Raw genomic sequence first — 12386 nt, forward strand, 5'->3', positions numbered from 1 at the left:
ACAACAACAGTCGCATCAAGGCACTTTATATTGTAAGGTAGACCCTACAATAACGCATACAGATGAAAACCCAACAATCATATGACCCCCTATGAGCAAGCAATTTGGCAACAGTGGGAAGGAAAACTCCCTTTTAACAGGAACAAACCTCCGGCAGAACCAGGCTCAAGGAGGGGCGGCCATCTGTAGCAACCGGTTGGGGAGAGAGAAGGAAGACGGGATAACATACATGCTGTTGAAGAGAGCCAGAGATTAATAACAAGTATGATTCAGTGGAGAGAGGTCTATTAACACATAGTGAGGGAGAAAGGTGACTGAAGAATAAATACTCAATGCATCATGGGAATCTCCCAGCAGCCTACACCTATTGCAGCATAACTAAGGGAGGATTCAGGGTCACCTGATGATTTATGATTTATGGTATTTGTTTTTCAGATTTGGGTGTGATGGCACCACCTTTACCTAAACTTTGCAGCAGTAGGCCAACATTTCAGTGCAGTTTATTGCAATTGTATTCACATATTGCAAAAATCCCAACATGTGCCATCTTAGGAAACTCTACCTAGTACGCTGAGGACCTTACAGTTCTGTTTTGAGCAACATTTAGTGACCTCCTTTTTGACTGGGCGAACCCTCCGACAGAACTAGACTCGGGATGAGCAGCATTCGTTTGATTGCCATGAGAGGAGAGTGAAAAGAAAGGAAAAAAAGATGAGAAGGAGAAAAGCTTAAACTGTGGGAGAGAGAATACACAAACTGACATGCATGAACAATGAAATGGAGAAGAGGTGAGGATGTCGGTGCACCATGTGAGGCCTCTTGAAAGCAAAGGCCTGTCGCAGCATAATAAGTAAGGGGTGATTCAGACGTTAGCTGAGTGAGCTTTAACTATAAATCTATGAAAGGTTTTGAGGCTAATCTTAAAATTAGAGATTGGGTTTGGCTCCCAACCCTAAACAGCCAGCTGGTTCCACAGGAGCGAAGCAGCTTTAGCCTCTGCTTGTCATTCCGGCTTAGGATACTGAGAAAGCAAGTCATGGTCATTAGGGGCTTTATATGCTAGAAGATGGATTTGAAATCTAAGGGGATCCAATAAAGAGAGGTTAATAAAAGACAACTCTTTTTCTAGTTCCCGTCGATACTCGAGCTGGCGCTCCTTTTGCTCAAGTTAGAGTTTTTCAAACACTGTACTTATTTTGCTGGTATAGTAGAAGGTGGTTATCATTTCAAGTGTCTCTGAACCAGCTCGTTCGCTTTTCGGTTTCATTGTAGGGCACTAGAAACATAAACAGACTACACCTGCCAATATAAACACTCAGAACTGCCCCTCCAATTACAATAGGCGTTTGTGAACACAGGCAAACTCACAAGGTGAAAAAAATAGCAACAAACAGCAGTGATAGTTGTAGGGTTGAAAGGCGCATTAGCACTGGAGGTAGCAGTAATTTAGTGATGTTAGTTAACAAGTGTTATGAGATCTAATTAGTGCTGAAGTAGACCAGATAAGAGTCCTCTTTCAAGTCTTCACTCTGATTCCACTTAAATGAAAATGTATCCTCTACAGTGTTCAGGGTTTTTCATGTATGTGGCTCCTTCTGTGAAGAAGAATGCAGGAGATGCTCAAAGCATTTCTTACAAAATCAATCAACAGGGTTGCATGGCGATGTTTGTAGGTTAACTGCAAGGGAAAACGATTTATTACAGTAAAGTTGCCAGCATTTAAAAGAAGTAATAATTTGTTAACTTCCTGGAGACATGGAAAAAAAAATAGAAGTAGTGTAAACAATTTTAATCTGTTTAATTTCTTTTCCTTTTTCCTTCAGCGCGTTTTGCTCCCTACAAACCCGTGGACATCATGCTTAAACCTTTGCTGTTCGAGGTTCCCAGCATCACCACAGATTCTGTGTTTGTGGGCCGAGATTGGCTCTTTCAGCATCTGGAAGATGTCCTGAAGGCCGGCGAGTCCACAGAGAACCACGGTGCTGTGGTGGTGGGCAGCGTGGGTTATGGGAAGACGGCCATCATCTCCCGACTTGTGGCTCTGAGCTGCCATGGAGGACGCATGCGTCAGATCGCCTCCAACAGTCCCAGCGCCTCCCCGAAAAGTAATTAGTTTTAGTATTTGCCTTTGGATGTGAGCACTATATTAACTGCTTGTGTTTAGCTAATGTTATTATAATTTCATTTCAACATTAGCTTGCAAAGTGTGGGTGGGAAGTAATTATATATTCGTTGGCAAAAATCAAGTTGACTAATATTAAATTTACCTTACAAAAGAATGCCCTCACACACACACAACTAATGTTGTTAATGCTAGCATATACATATATATCTATATATAGATGTTAGTTTATATTAATGTAATAACTTTATATATTGGTGACCACGTGCACATCTTCCAGCTGGCCCAGGACAAAGCACAGAGCTTCCTCTCAGCCAACCTCCACAGCCCACTCCACCATCCAGTGCTGCCAACACACTGAGGACCAGCAGTTGCCCAGGAACTCCCGAGATGCAGCGGCACAGGGAGGAGGCTGTCAAACGCCTGGCTGCAAAGGTACGCCTTTCAACATTCAAGAGAGCTCACAGTAACAAAGAAGCAGGAATCAAAGAAACTGAAAAAAGATTGCACTAGTTATGGTGGTGTTTACTCAGGGAAAAAATGTTTGGTGTGTGCACTGGATCAAAAAAGTAATTTTAACAATTTTCAACAGTGAGTAGATTTTTTTTTTTTTTTGATGGATGGATTTGTTGTTTCTTTGTTTCTTTCTTCTTTTTTTTTCCTTCTTTTTTTTAAAAAGGAAAAAGAAGGAAAATCGACCAAAAAGCATCTCAGGCTTTGTGGCACCAAGTGCTTCTACAACAGCTTCAGTCTGACTTCTGAAAACTCCTCTTTAATAGTGACTACAGATAAGTGTGATATATTCTGTTGAATGATGCATAAAATTATACATAACAGTAAGATAAGATAAGATAAGATAACCTTTATTAGTCCCACACGTGGGAAATTTGTTTTGTCACAGCAGGAAGTGGACAGTGCAAAAGTTATGAAGCAAAAATTAGAATAAAATAAAATAAGAATAAATACAGTATACAACTGTACAGAATAGAATAAAATAAAATACTATATACAGTAGAATAAAATAGAATAAAATATGAAATAAGATAAAAATAGAATACAAGTGCTATATACAACTCAGTAAAAATACAACGATGCCAGAAAAGATTATTGCACATTAGTGTTATTGCACATGTGTGAATGTGTGTGTTGATCAGTTAATAATATAGGTTGCAGGTTGCAGTTTACTAGTCAGTGATTAGAACCTCCTCAGGGAGGAACAACCCACAGCGAGCCCTCGCTTTGGAATATTTTGCCCTGTCAGCCATGACCTGAGAGCACAGAATGTAAACACACACCAACGTCAAACAGAGCCAGCTTCATCAATATTACACGTCATTTAGGAATTTGCAAACATCAACACACGTTTCAAATAGCAACACCATTTATCTAGGCGGCTATCAGTTATACCGACATGTATGGCACTACTACTGCTTAATTACTGGTTGGTATCCGTTCCTGTGTCAACTTCAAATAGGTGCTTAAAGATATTGTAAGGCCGCCTGTTCAAGTGTTGAACTGGGATGTTTGAACATGATAAGGATCCTCAAAATGAAGCGGAGCAACACTGACTACTGAGGACAGTGCTTACTTTTTTGACAGATGAATATTCCATCTGTTGATTTTTCTGCCGTTACAAGGATCGCAAAATAAATTCTAAATACTGCCTCTCTGGGAAATTTACATGTCAGCGCTGTTGAGCAGAAGATTAAGTGTTTTCTTGTATAAGAGTGTCAACATTTTTCACAAGATATAAAGTACTGCACGGTAACAGCTTTACATGTGTTCTGTTACTCCCCCACACCGTCAGTAATATTGTTAACCACTTGTCTGTGACCAAAAAACCCCCAAACATGCATACCAGACACTGAGCATATTTCTGCACATCTTTCTCTTTCAGACTTGTGAAGTGGACAGACAAGTCCTCGATGTTCCACTTTAAAATGTTCCACTCTCGATGCACGCCGACTAGCAGTGTGCGGTTTTTGCCCACGGCTCTTTTATTTTAGTTTTGGAATTAGTTATTTTAGTTCGCTCTGTTTCCGCTGAAATTTCTCTGTCGATTTTTCACTCCCTTTACTCGCACCACCTCTTCTTGTGTTGCTGAGGGTTCAGTCACATAGCTGGTGCGCGTTCACGACATTTTGGAAGTACTGTTTGCTAAAAGCATCAACACATTTGATGACTTTGGCACTGCTATTGCCTTATAGCAGGTCTAATAAAGATGACTGGGGGCCACCGGGATTCAGTGAAGATTTGTGATCCACTATAGTATTTAGTTGAGTTTGAATAGTGCTGTGATGGTAGGTTGTAAGGTAATTTAATGGGTGGCAGCTTTGTGAAGGACTTTCTCAGTGGATGTGACTTCTCCTACTGATTCTGCTGCGTTTAATGGCACTGATTACAACCTGTTGTCCTTCTAACACCTTTAGAATTTAATACTCTTATCCTGTCAGGGAGGCCTCCTAATTAGTGACCCTGTCAAAGGGGACAGTTCATGCACCAGACAGCTAGGGTAATGCAGTGAGCTTCATTTAAATGTCTGCGAAACTCAAGCAGTATCTCTTGAGCCAATTATGGTGAAAAGTGTTTCCAATAGGCGCCTTCACAGGGGCTCTGTTCCTGTGATGTGTGATGCAACGCTGAGCAGCTTCTGTCAGATTCTGCCAGTGCTTTTTAATCATTGATTTAAAAGTGGTCTCATAACAGGAGCACTGAGGCTATTACACTTTCTGCTTTATTCTTATTATCGAGACGTGCCTTTAGGTAACATTTCTGAAAATGCATTTATTGTTTTGCCAGCAGATGAGCTACCGAGGTTTGACTGCAGAGCGTTGCATCATCGTGTGTCGAGATTCGTATTGCTCATTGATGAGGCGGTAGTCTGCGTGACTTGTATGCTAAATTAAATCATCACTGCAGTAGGGGGCTTATTAAGAGTTGTGTTCATGCACACAGCAGGTTACTTGACTTTGATATATTGAATGCCTATTATTGTACAGTTTCCCTCTGTTGCTTTGTTATGTCACATTTATGATGAAGCTCAAAAAACATGTGACGCAAAAATGACCGAAAGGAGTGTTCGGACTTCTCTCAGACGTTTGCTGCTTTTAGGGTAAAGCATAACATCAGAGAAAAATTCTGGTGGTCGTGATTTCTGACAGTTTCTGGAGAAGATGTGAATCAGTGGTTGTGTTATTGTTTCAGTTGGTCCATCTTCTGACTGAATGTCACATGTTTTCTTTACTAAAGATTGGTTATATACATCCAGGGAGTTCAGCTATAATTTTTAAAATCTTACCTCCCTCTTTTCTAATTTGCGCTAGCTTTAATTGTGCCTTTATTGGCATGTGAGTTATATGTCATTATTGGAAAAAGAAAGAACCATAAATATGCATTTAGATCTGTCCTCTGTGGAGAAGTCTGGGTCCAAAACATTTATTGATGCTAAATGTAAAAAAAAAAGAAAAAGTCTCATACCTTGAGGCTTTAGTCATTTTTCTAGAAGCTGGTTATCGGTTTTCTGTGGAGAACTAAACGGCAACAGCTGAGGTTGAGCCGTCAGAGGAACCGATCACCTGCTCCTCCTCCTGTGGCCCTGGAAGTGTGTCAGCTCCTCCAGGTTGGACTGTAATTAGTACAGTCATCTTCCTTCTTCTCCACCTCTGTCCCTGCATTTTCCTTTTAAATCAGACCTCCTTTGAATGCTGCGGAAACCTGCTCAGGTACAGAAGATTCTACCTTTAGATATCCACCTGGGATCTACTCACTTCTTTTTATAGCTTTTCACTCGTTGCCCAATCTCTTCATCATCCCTTCTGTGTGAAATAATGAAAGGATAAAATCATGTCTTCAACATTGTAGAGATAGTATGTAGTTTTATGGAGGCTTGTTGGTATCAAAAGCCTCACTTACTTACTTTGTCATGGTAGTTTTTCAGTCACCAGAGATGTTGGTGTTTGTAAACGCTTTAAAGTTATCAAATGTACCCATCAGTTAGTGAATCATATTTTTAATTCTTCCTGATTCTCAAAAAGCAATGGGTTCACTCGCGTTTGTTCTCGTTCCTTTGTCTTCCAGGTGGTGGCTTATCATTATTGCCAGGCAGATAACACGTACACTTGCTTGGTCCCAGAATTTGTGCACAGCATCGCAGCCCTTCTGTGCAGAGCACATCAACTGAGTGCGTACCGGGAGCTGTTGCTGAAAGAGCCCCACCTCCAGAGCATGCTCAGTCTGCGCTCCTGTGTCCAAGACCCCATGGCTGCTTTCCGGAGAGGAGTCCTGGAACCGTTGGCCAACCTTCGGAAAGGTAAAACACTGTAGTTGTGTATTGCACTATTTCATTTTCGTCGTGTATGAGACCTCTATTCTCATTTCATAGTATTTTAATATTTAGTTTATTTGTAAATGTCTTTGCAGAGCGAAGGATTCCAGAGGAAGATTACATAATCTTAATAGATGGGCTGAATGAAGCGGAGTTCCACAAACCAGACTATGGAGACACCATTGCATCCTTCATCACAAAAATCATTGCCAAGTTCCCCTCCTGGCTAAAACTGGTGGTCACTGTTCGAATCAACTTGGTGGTAAGCAAGAACTTATAAAGCATGGCTCTGAGTTCACTCAGATGACAAAATATTCACTGTTATAATCACCTCGAGTCAGAATTACAGATGTCACATTATACTGGTGATGAGTTTTAGTTTTAAAAAGTTTAACACTCTTTCTTCCCTCTCGGTAAATACTCGGCTTATCCGCGCACTTTACGGCTGATTAAAGTAACTACTGCTAATGGCATTCACTCTTCTGTTGCTGCAGCTGCTTCTCTCACACACTCAGAGACTCGCTTCCCACAATGAACTCACACAGGTGCAGTTTGGCTGTTAAGCTGTTGAGTGAAGCACTGGATACGGGCAAGCTGTTGAGGGCTTGATTCTTAACTTAATTACCAGTTTCTTGTCTGCTCTTATCCTCTCCTATCTGCTTTCGAAGCGCTCTGAGCTGAAGCTTATCAAAAAGTTTGAACACTCAAGACTTCTGTCGTTATATTTTTTATACAAATTGAATGAAATTTGCACAGGCTGGTTTAACTAAGCATCTTTAACTAAGTGCTTTTACAGTCTTACCTTTTAATATATTTTAATGTTATTAGTGCTAGTTTTCACTTATTTAATATACTGTATTTTTCGGACCATAAGGCGCACTGGATTATAAGGCGCATTAAGTGAAACAAAACAGTCAGATAAGTCAAACTTTACTCAACTCATTTTTCTTGCTTCCTCCACTCCACATTGATTCATAAATGCTGAATTCTCTTGCAGCTGCTCCCATGTTGTTGCAGTATATTAATGACTAACCTGGTATTGTCGATGGATTACCTCAGTTGTTCTCCTGATTGAAGTTTGGTCCGTTTACAGCATCCTGCCATGCGATTGCATTTGTCCCTAACCCTCGGGAACCCTCACATTAACTTTTATGAGTGAAAAAAAGTTAGCATTCATCCTCTAGCTTCACTGTGTTTATGTTATGCTAACATAGCTGTGTCGCTAGCGATCACGTAGCATATCATTTTATACCAGCTAGCCCAGCTTCAGTAACCCTATAAATGTCACTGCTGTTTAGTTTTCTGTCTTCATTTATGTCGAAAGGGACGGCAGAGCTGTACATTTTAATTTTTTCAGAAATCTCTTAGTCATGTATATCATGTTTAGGTGGAACTAGCGAGCTAACTTCTAACTCCGTTAAATTTAATAAATTTTGTTTTCATGGATGCCTGGATGTTGAACTTAATTGTTACACCTGGTAAAGCAGCAACGCTGATCATTTTATTAAAGATGAAAGAATTTAGACGGTTTTTAACTTTCAGTGATGCCGCAGTGTTCATTTGACTTTGGGACCTGAAGAGAACGGAGTTTTGGACCCAGATTACTCCGAGTCCGCGAGGCTCCTGATTACAGTAGCTGTATTGCTCCAACAATCCATCAAGCTGTGCGGCTTCGTAGCTTACAAAAGTCATACTAAAACATTTTTTGACAGATTTTTGAGCGCCGTGTACCACATAAAATCGATTCGAGGTCAGTAAGGACAACCAGAATTCATACATAAGGCGCACCAGTTTATAAGGCGCACTGTCGATTTTTCAGAAAATTAAAGGATTTTAAGTGTGGCTTATAGTGCGGGAAAAAAAAGTATGCCGGTTGTAGCCAACAGTCCTCCTGCACTTACAGTTCACACTGACCCTCCATAAAACACTGTAAAACACATTTATTGATGACTTTGACCGGAACATTTCATATCCTAAATCTGAAAATCTAACACTGTGGCAACCCTAGAAATGAAATGAAATGAATCAAAATTCTCTCAATGCCATTTTAACAAATGTCTAGCTGGATATGCCGTCACCAATCTAGGCACTCACTCACTGTCACCAGACCCTGCACATTTTTACATTTTGACAAGTGTTTCCTGAGCTACTCCCGCTTGTTATTCTACTCTTTACAGAGTCAGGCATATCCAGCAACATTCAGGAAAGAATTGAGACACATGACCTGCAGGGCAGGAGAGAGATGAGTCAGTCACTTTGAGCTGACACTAGGTTGACCTGTTTCAGAAATGCTATGGACTTGGATTAAATTCACGCTGCTGACAGCTGAGGCTTTGACACTACTGATGAACTACATGACAACTTATTTTCCTTGCTGGGGGAAAAAAAGAAAGCACTAAGCCTTGGATAATAATGTGGTTTTTGATTGACGTCTGGAATTTGAGTTATTATTGCTCAGTCAGAAGCCAGGCCTCGAGTGTTGTCCATCAGTGTGGGCTGTACTATATAGTGAATTCAGCCTAGCTATTAAGAATTCAGGCAAGGCCCTGTCAGTGTGGTGAATCAATATATTGTAGCGCTGATATTTTGTATTCACCTCTTATGCTCTTCTATTAATGCATTAGAATTGGTTTTTTGACATGGAAAGATGTTCCAGGTGACTGCACTTAAAGTAATACATTTCGACTACACTGCAACATATGTGTTGTAATGTCTTCTGACAAAGCAAAACCGTGTTTAATGAGAGGGAGTTACTGTTTGTGTGAATTTGCTAGGGTGACATTTTTAGCCACCTGGAGGCTGGCAAAGCAAGAACAGCAACAACAACAAGGTTGCAGTCGGTTATCGGAGATCTGTTTTTGTTGTCCGTGTGGTAGATTTCATAGTAACAACTGTGCTGGAAAGGAAACGTGTGGTTTAAGGCATATGTAACACAACATTTACAGTAGCTATTTTTTTTATAACCTCTGTTAGTGAATCCTGTGCACATGCTGGTCTGTGGCAAAGGATAGCACATTGTTAACCATGCCATATGTGTCTTTTACATTCTTGTAATCTTATTTTTCTCGTTATATTTCTGTTTTTGTTCACATTCCCACTGTAACCAGTTAGCAGTAATGAATCGAATGGCACTGTTGTTTTAATGGGAGCTATATGACGACTTCACATGCGAAAACCTCGGAGTCGACTTGACAATGTTTTCGTAAATCAGGCTCCTATGATGTTCAGTAAGTTCCCTTGAAGTGCAATGGAAAGGCTATTAGTCACTGACTGAAAATGTCTCATTTTCCAAAAATGTAACAGAAGTCAGTTTAAATAGTTTTTAAGAGAGTTGGCTGTCTTTTGCAGAAAAACCCTGTATGTCCTCCCTTTTTATTGTTTATTTTTGGGGGGGTAAAGTCTACGAGTCCACATATTTGGGTAAGACGCAGGAAATGGTTGCAAAATCACAAAAAAATTCCAAAATTGAATTCTCTATGTCCGGTGGGACGTGATGAGAAATATTACAAATGGTGAAAGCAGAATTCAAAATGAAAACAATGAACAAACAGGGCTGCATACAACCACATGCAATGACACAAAACGACAGCACAATGCCAAATAACAGAATAAATGATAAACTGAAGATATTCTACGATAACTGGACCATGCACAGCATTCAAAATACAGTAAATAGAGAAATAAATAAAGAAAATGAATAGAAAATGTTGTTTTGACATGATGGTTGTCAGTCCTGCTCCATGCAATAGACTATAATGACCATACACTTGCATTACTCAAAGGTTCTTGAAATTGAAATATGAGCTAATGATGATGGTTCCTACTTCCTTCAAAAGTTTTTAGAGCAAAAAAAAAAAGTTCCTACAAAAGATCAAAAGCACAAACTGTGTACGCTCCATGCTGTATTCTCATACTGTTTCCCCTAACATTAAAGCTCTGGACACAGCAGTCAGCAGCATTGCCATTCAGTGCAGACAGTGGTTACATTCGGCTTTGTAAGTTATCTGAACCGTTTGGCCATCATTAATATGCAAAAGCCATCAGTAAACCTGCGTCTGTGTGTGTAGGGCTTTGCTATCTAAGCTTTCGGATACAAGTTCAGTAACTCTGCAGCTTACTGTTTGTATAAGCTGCAATTTAGCTTGAAATTAGAAGCACTAAATGATCGACTTTAAAGCATTATCACTTCATACTTGTAATATTATGCGTGTACATTTGTACTTGTCGCTTGTACTCAGGTGTCTCTTGCAAAAAAAAACCCTCAGTGAATAAATAAAGCTTATCTGCTTTACTGCCTGACTAACTCGGGGCATAGCAAAAATGAATCATGGAAGAATAATCAAGATAGCATTGTTGAGGCAAGAAAATATGAAGGCATGAAATGTTTCTTATTTGCAGACAGAATCCGAGTTGTGCATAGAGATGAAATTGTCACGGTATTGTTTTGTGCTTTGAACAGACAAATAGGATCTCACCTCAGAGGAAGGGTTCGATATATTGGCCCTTGCCTGCTAGACTAATATCTGGACAATCTCTGAGGTGTTGTTTGCACCCCCCTCCCCCCAATCTTGTGGATTATGTTCAGTATGTTTTATTGAGCGTGTGCATACATGTGCTTGTGTGTATTTGTCTGTTTGTGCTGCCTTCTCATGATGAGGAAGAGGAAAAATGTTATCTTGCTGAGGCAATGTTTCTCTAGCCTCAGACAGGCAGAGGATTGGCGGATTAAGGTGCATTGATTTCGCCAACCCCTGGGACATAGATTGAAATGTGAGCTCTAGTTCAGACCTCTGCTTGCCCGCTAGCTACCATCCCATCCATCCCCTGCCTCTTAATACTCAGCTTCCCCACTCCTGTTTTCCTCACAGCCACATTTCGAACAGTAACAAGTGTCTGCTTTGGCCTGATAGCTCAGCATGCTTGCTTCCCCACTGCTCAAAGAAACTCCTCTGATAATACACGTACACAGGCAGATTTTTTTTTTTTTAATGGCAGCTCAGGATGCAAAGAATATTTTTGCTTTTAAGTAATTAAATTATTTATTTATTGACTGTGGTAATGAGTAATACAGCTGTGTCTGTAATGCAAACACTGCACAAAATTACTTTTTTTTCATGCATTGACACTTTAATAGTACATTGAAGCTAAGATGTATGTTTTTATGTCACGGTCTGTCTTTATCTTGTCTTCAATAGGAGATCACCAGCCTCCTGCCCTTCTCCAAAATCTCCCTGGATGACTTTTCTGACAACAAAGAGATCAGCAATGACCTCAACGCATATATCCAGTATCGTATCAACGGCAGCAAGGACATTATGAACAATATTAGCCTGAATGGCAAGGCCGATCCTATCACAGTCGGCAAGCTAAGTAGCCACCTGATCTCTCGCAGCCAAGGGTCCTACCTGTATCTCAAACTCACCCTGGATCTGTTTGAAAGAGGCCACCTCGTGATCAAAAGTGCCAGTTACAAAGTCGTGCCTGTTTCACTGGCAGAACTGTACCAGTTACAGTGTAACATGAAATTCATGACCAATTCAGCCTTTGAGCGCTCACTGCCGATCCTCAACGTATCGCTCGCCTCGCTGCACCCCTTGACTGACGAGCAGCTGTTCAACGCCATCAACGCAGGGTTTGTCCAGGGGGAGCTACAATGGGAGGACTTTCAGCAACGCATGGAGCTGCTCTCGTGCTTTCTCATCAAACGGAGGGACAAGACGCGCATGTTTTGTCACCCTTCCTTCAGAGAGTGGCTGGTGTGGAGAGCTGATGGAGAGAGTACGGACTTCCTTTGTGACCCCAGGTCAGTTTTCTGCTAATGCAATAACTTTGCAGCTCTCAATTTGGTTTGCAGGCTTCTGTAATGCATTTAGAGTTTGCGTATGTTTCTGTAATGCATTTAGAAAAGGTTCTTGAATTGCACAAATAGGCATGTAGGGC

At 40.6% G+C, this 12386-nt stretch overlaps 1 protein-coding gene across 9 annotated transcripts in view; it reads left to right on the forward strand.

Annotated features, from left to right (window-relative positions):
- tanc1b (tetratricopeptide repeat, ankyrin repeat and coiled-coil containing 1b) overlaps positions 1 to 12386 on the forward strand; it is a 108845-nt gene that overhangs the window by 75012 nt on the left and 21447 nt on the right. For all 9 annotated transcript variants that reach the window (XR_010096479.1, XM_063497185.1, XM_063497186.1 and 6 more), the window contains 5 exons: positions 1824 to 2105; positions 2403 to 2557; positions 6200 to 6431; positions 6542 to 6708; positions 11642 to 12249. Coding sequence is in view for 8 of the 9 variants with exons in the window: in XM_063497185.1 (XP_063353255.1) it covers positions 1824 to 2105; positions 2403 to 2557; positions 6200 to 6431; positions 6542 to 6708; positions 11642 to 12249 (1444 nt within the window). In the remaining variant the exon portion in view is untranslated. The remainder of the gene's footprint in view (positions 1 to 1823; positions 2106 to 2402; positions 2558 to 6199; positions 6432 to 6541; positions 6709 to 11641; positions 12250 to 12386) is intronic.

Source organism: Pelmatolapia mariae, linkage group LG16_19 (genome assembly GCF_036321145.2).
Source record: "Pelmatolapia mariae isolate MD_Pm_ZW linkage group LG16_19, Pm_UMD_F_2, whole genome shotgun sequence".
NCBI lineage: Eukaryota > Metazoa > Chordata > Actinopteri > Cichliformes > Cichlidae > Pelmatolapia > Pelmatolapia mariae.